Below are 6430 nucleotides of genomic sequence, written 5' to 3' on the forward strand. Positions count from 1 at the left end.
AAATTTAGTTGAAAATGTTTAAAAAAAATGTATATATAAATGCTATAAACTCGTCGCTCTTCCGCTAATGGCATGAAAGGGAGGTAAACATTTTCGGAGTTTATTATTAACAAACTCTAATAATTTCTATATTTTTGCTAAACTTTACATAAACATGAATATAAAAATGTTTAGAGTTTGCTCCATTTCGTTACATAAAGTTAAATTATCAAACAAAAACAAAAAGCTTGCTCCGGGCCTGATTTTAAATATGTGATTGGAAACTGGTTGTTTAAATGTTGTGATTTGCATTTATTAGATTTCTTTACTTTTAATTTTTGAAAATTTTAGGTAAAAAAAAACAAAAATTTATAGAAAAAAAAACTTGATGTTATTTCATCTGTATGATAAAATAACATCAGGACACTTTTCTCACAATCGACCATATAATTTTAAATTTGATTCTTAGTTTTGTATTTTGCAGTTTTATTCTTAGTTTTGTGTTTTGGCTTTCTTTATTCAGCCTGGTAGTTAAAAACCAATCTAACCAAAATAAAAGTTATTTCTGGAAATGACTAACAAGAATAATTGTTAGATAGTTAAATAATAAAGGATTTATTGTTGTCTGGAATAGACTAATTGAATTTAGTTGATTCCAGACAACAGTTCTATGAATAGCTATTAATAAATTAACAAGAAAAAAATAAATTTTTATTTCTGTTAGAGTGGTTGTTACGACCAGGGCTGACCAGGGCCGTCCCGAACGGGGGGTGAAGGGGGAATCCCCCACCCCAAAGCTGTTATATATGCATTTAGTAAAAATGTAAAAAGTAAAATTGCAACCTGGACGAAGTCACCGGAAATATACATGATTGAAACGTGAAGAAGGAAACCGCGTAAGAGCATGCATCAAACTTTATCTAATGAATAAGTCGATATTTTCTCCAATAATAGCTAGCAACACCAAATTTAGCTACAAAGAAACAAATAAAAACTTAAATAATAGTATGATTATTAAATAATTATTTTAAATCACATACTTTAAACACAAGTCTTACATGGTGAGTCGCCAACTGTTTTGGCAACAAGATTTTCTGGTGTTGCTATTTCTTTGATCTAAATCATGAAACAATTTTTTTTAAAAACAATGCTATATTTGAGAGAAACTTGCTTTACATATTGGAAGGTTGTCAACATTGAAATATAAGTATAATCCAGCTTCAAATACAATAGCATCATAATCATCTTTTTGTGGGGAAAACATTGAATAAATCCGCGTTAATAACCTGTTTTATATTGTACATAATAAAAATATCAATGAAAGTCATATAATATATACAATAATAATTTCATAAATACAATTTTAATATATATATTAATCATATAATATTTAAATAATATAAAAAAATTAAATAAATAAGTATTAACATTTTTTAACAAGTAAAGCACAAGATCAAGATGTCATATATTACAAAATGATAAAGTATATAATAATAATATATACATATATCAATAATAAATAACATAACACATTTGTTTATTGATATTATCTTGGATAAATTCTTTAACCTTGTTGATAAAAACCAAATAATAGAAGAAAATCTATTTTTGGTTTTTATCTAATCGACTCTTGAGCAATAATGAATGCAGAAGTTCAACGGACATTATTATTGCTCAAGAATCAAGAATAAGTTCTACTAGAACTTTGTCTATGTACTGCTAGAAATTTGTCTATGTAGCTTACTTAATTTGATATTAAATTCGTTATAACATAACTTATTTTGTACTAAATTAAGTAAGCAAATTGGACGAATTCGCCAGTCTAAAATATTATATCATAAAGTAGAAAAAAAGCATACCTTGTTTTTGAGTTTAATCTCATTTGTGTGGCAAATAGGGACGCTTGGTACTAATTTATTTAACTTAATTTGATGTAATTTGGATATTAGGTATTACAACTTAAAATATATTGGACTATTTAGTTTTGTTTTAAATGCATATGGACCAATTTTTTTTTTTAATTATGATTAAACTACCATAAAAATTAAATATATCATCATAAAAGTAAAATAATTATAACTAATATAATGAATACAAAAACTATACTATAAAAAAATAAATAATATAATAAAAAATATAATTTTTTATTATTAATCACAAATTTTTATAAAGAATAAAAAAAGTTCCGTAAAACGCGATATTTTGGCACGTAACTTTCACGTAACTTTCACGTAAAATAGTAACCTGGACGAAGTAACCTAAAATACACGTGATTGAAACGTGAATAAAACGTTGCGTGCCTACTGGGTAACTCAAATAAAATAATTAACATTACAAACGAGTATTAAGTCAGACAACTTTAACTATGTATAACACATATATATATCACAAATTTTGATATATTTTTTAACAAATCTAATATTTAAAGATGTCAAATGGCACCAAGATTTTTTTTTTGAATTTATTAAAGTAATACTTTTGGATTTTATTAGTTTTTTCTCGTTCCCCGAAAAAATAGTTTTTATGGCTTAGAACATTTTTGTATACATCGATTCAATTGAAGTTGTAAAAAAAACTTGCAAGAACTTGTACGCGTTTGTACGCGTCGTATACAGACCGCTTTCTGGTAATGAAAAGCATTTAACAAACAAATTAAAAATTTAATTATAAGCGAAGAATTATGTGGCAAATGCGTTTAATATTATGTTTCAAAATAGATTTTTTCTAACTATAAATAAACCTTCTCGAATTACAGAAAATACTGCTACTTTAATTGATCAAATTATAATTAATATTTTCAAAAACATAAAAATTAAAACTGGAATATTTATTACAGACATATCTGACCATTTTCCGGTTTTTATAACAGCACAAAAATCGTTAAAATAACTTTCTAAAAAAGTAAAAACTAAAGCACGAGTAATCAAGGACATTTTTAAAGGACGAGTAATCAAGGATCTTTTGTGACATTTATTAGCCTTTTATCGACAACTAACTGGGAATCTGTTTTGAAAACAAAAAATGTAAACAAAACTTATGATAAATTTTATCATATATTCGAATGTCGCTACAATAAAGCATTCCCAAAAACAACTAAATTTTTTAAAACAAAAACTCTACATAATCCCTGCATAACCTCCGGAATCATAAAATCTTCGAAAAAAAAGCAACGATTGTATGAGAAGTTCATTAAAAACTAACTTTTAAGAATGAAACAAACTATAAAAACAATAATCGTCTTTTTGTGACGATTGTAAAGCGCTCAATAAAGTTTTACTATAGTAGCCAGTTACTAAAATACAAAAATGATATACAAAAAACTTGGAACATAATAAAAGAGGTTATAGGTAAAAAAGATATGAATATTAGTCGTTTACCAAAAAAAAAAATTAAAAATGACTATGAAGTTATTAACGACGCAATAATTGCTAATTCGTTTAACCATGCATTTAATAGCACATGTACAAGTTTAGCATCAAAAATAAAAAAAGTAAAACATGCTTCAAATCATACCTAAACTCTAATAATAATACAATGGACAATAATATGCTAACAAAACAGAATTGCTTAATGCCATGTACTCACTTAAACCAAATAAAGGTAATGGAGTTGATGATGTAGGCAGTAATGTAGTAATTAAATCAAAGCCTTATTTAAAAATTCCACTTTTGCATATATTTATACTCTCTTTAAACCAAGATCTTTTCCCGATAGACTTAAAGTTGCAAGGGCAATAACTATTCTAAAATCAGGAGATGAGGCTAGTGTCTCCAATTATAGGCCTATCTCCATACTATCATGCTTTTCAAAGTTATTAAAACACATTATGTAAAAAGGTTATATTACTTTTTAGATGTTAACAATATTCTCTATAGTAAGCAATTTGGGTTTAAAAAGAGCCACTCTACTAATCAGGCTATTGTTCATCTTGTTCATGATATCTTTAAATCATTTGATGAAAATAAATATACATTAGGTGTATTTATTGATCTCAGCAAGGCTTTTGACACTGTTGATCATTACATTTTATTAACAAAATTAGAAAACTATGGTATTAAACATATAAATATTGCGTGGTTTAAAAGCTATTTGTCAAATAGAAAACAATACATTTCTTATAATGAATATAAAACGACGAATATGAACATAACATGTGGGGCCAATCAGGATATAAAAAGATAATTCACTTTAAAATTTCTCGGCGCGCTTTTTGATGAAAATGTGACGTGGAGAGATCACATACAATATCTCGAAAATACAATTTCAAGGAACATAAGCCTGCTATGCAGAGCCAGTGGCGGATCAAGTGAAGAGGAGGGGGCTAGGGGGGCTACAGCCCCGGGCCCCACAATTTTAGGGGCCCCGACTCAAAGTAAATAATTTTTTATTAACTCTGAAAATTAAATCTTTTATTAACTGAAAAGAGCCAAAGTTAAATTTACTAAAAAACAAAAGCACAAAAATAAAATAACTGTCAACAAAAACGCTGCATTATATATTTTTTCCGGTCTTTAACAACGAAGGAGCCCAACTACTTCTACCAAAAAAAAAAATTACTAGATTGGTAGCAGCGCCTTATAGCAATAATTGGATGTAACATTTGTACAAATTGCTACAAAAACAATTTCTTTCGGAAAATTATTAATGACTTGAATAATTATATTGTTATTGAAAATGCATTAACGATTGCAATTTTACAATTCTTTTGTACTTCCGCACAAAAGAGTTCTTGTGTGAATGCATTTAATAGCTGAAGCGCTAAATTCGTGAAAGAGAAAAAAAAAACAGTTTAACACTTTTCAGGTTATACAGTTATAATTAAAATGCTGAGAAAATATGAAAGTGGAGCTTCTAAAAGAAGATTGAAGAAAGAGAGAGAGCGAATGGTAGCTAAACTTTTGAAAATGACAAATTTTTTTTCATCAAACCAAACTAATATGCAATTTCCACAAACTGTAGATAATAATAAAAACAATGAAAGAAAAGATGAAAACAATAACACGGAAAATGAGGTAGCCTGCCAAGGTCCTTCAAATGAAATTCAAGAAGTTGAAAGTGTTGAATCTACAATGCATAATAATGAGCTTGACTCAGGTAGTCCAATTTTTACTATCTTTAATGACACCTAGAACATCTGCTAAACAAACAATTTACTTTTTAGGTAGTTAATATTTTTATTCTATAAATTGTCACTTTTTTTTATTAGGCTTATTTATCATGATTTTTTTTTCTAGATACCATTCTACGCGAAGACCCTACTTTATGGCCATTACAATTAAAGGAAAATGAACGTATGAAGTATTTAAACAAAGGGTATGCTTTTTTTCAAAATAAAGACTTTAATTTCGAAACTTCGAAGCGGATGTTCAAAAACCAGTACAGATATTATTTGGTTAAATATTTTCAAAAAGTGATGAATAATGGCGAAAAGTGTGACCGAAAATGGTTAATGTTTTCTGAATCCACTGGATGTGTATTTTGTTATGTTTGCAAGTTGTTTTCATCCAATTACGACAACGTATTTGTCAAAGGTGGCTTTTACAATAGAATAGTAGCGGTTATTCGTTTTTTAGCCGGAAGAGGTTTAGCATTTCGAGGCCATAATGAAGTTATAGGATCGCCAATAAACGGAAATTACTTAGGCATGTTAGAACTGTTGACTCAATTTGATCCAGTTTTAAAGCAACACATTGACACTTTTGCAAATAAAGGCTAAGCTAATGTAAATTATTTGTCTAAAACTATTTGTGAAGAGCTAATTGATATTATGTCTCAAAAGGTTTTAACGCACATTATTAATGAAATAAAAAAAGCAAAATACTGGGGAATTATCGTAGATTCGACTCCTGATATTTCTCACGTGAATCAACATTCTGTGATATTTCGTTATTATCTAAATGGCCACGTGTATGTACGATTTTTTTGATTTCTACAAATTAAAAATTTTGATTACTGACATTTTAGATCTACTGGAAAGATATGATATTGATAAAACCAATTGTCGGGAACAGGCATACGATAATGCTAGCAATATGTCTGGTAAATATTCTGGGTTACAAGAACGTTTAAAAGAGCGGAGTGAATTAGCTTTTTATATCCCCTGCGCTGGACATTCTTTAAATTTAGTAGGGCAGTGCAGTGTCAGTGAGTGCATCAATTCTATCAACTATTTTGGCGTTCTCCAGAGTTTGTATTTTGTTTTTGTAGCTTCAACACATAGATGGGATTTATTGAAAGGAAATCATGCTACACTCAAGCGCCTATCAGATACACGATGGTCATTTAGGTCAGATGCTTCAAAAAGTTTAGTAGAAAATTTTGATGGGATTCATGCAGCGCTATGTCATATGGCTGAGGATACAGAAGAAAAATCTGATACTCGTCATAAAGCTTTGTGTTTATTAAATAAGATCACTAAGCTAGAGTTTGCATTCATGGCTGTACTTTGGCA

At 28.4% G+C, this 6430-nt stretch overlaps 1 protein-coding gene across 1 annotated transcript; it reads left to right on the forward strand.

Annotated features, from left to right (window-relative positions):
• The first annotated feature begins 4802 nt into the window (after nucleotides 1-4802).
• LOC136082680 (zinc finger MYM-type protein 5-like) lies at nucleotides 4803-5695 on the forward strand. The gene is made up of 2 exons (XM_065802098.1): nucleotides 4803-5073; nucleotides 5214-5695. The coding sequence occupies exons 1-2, from the start codon at nucleotides 4803-4805 to the stop codon at nucleotides 5693-5695; spliced, it is 753 nt and encodes a 250-aa protein (XP_065658170.1).
• The last annotated feature ends 735 nt before the right edge of the window (nucleotides 5696-6430 follow it).

Source organism: Hydra vulgaris, chromosome 07, assembly GCF_038396675.1.
Source record: "Hydra vulgaris chromosome 07, alternate assembly HydraT2T_AEP".
NCBI lineage: Eukaryota > Metazoa > Cnidaria > Hydrozoa > Anthoathecata > Hydridae > Hydra > Hydra vulgaris.

Excerpts from the sequence above, each read along its gene's own strand:
- LOC136082680 (XM_065802098.1), top strand. The coding sequence starts at position 4,803 with ATGCTGAGAAAATATGAAAGTGGAGCTTCTAAAAGAAGATTGAAGAAA. Across the intron at positions 5,074-5,213 it reads TAATAATGAGCTTGACTCAG|ATACCATTCTACGCGAAGAC; the intron begins GTAGTCCAATTT and ends TTTTTTTTCTAG.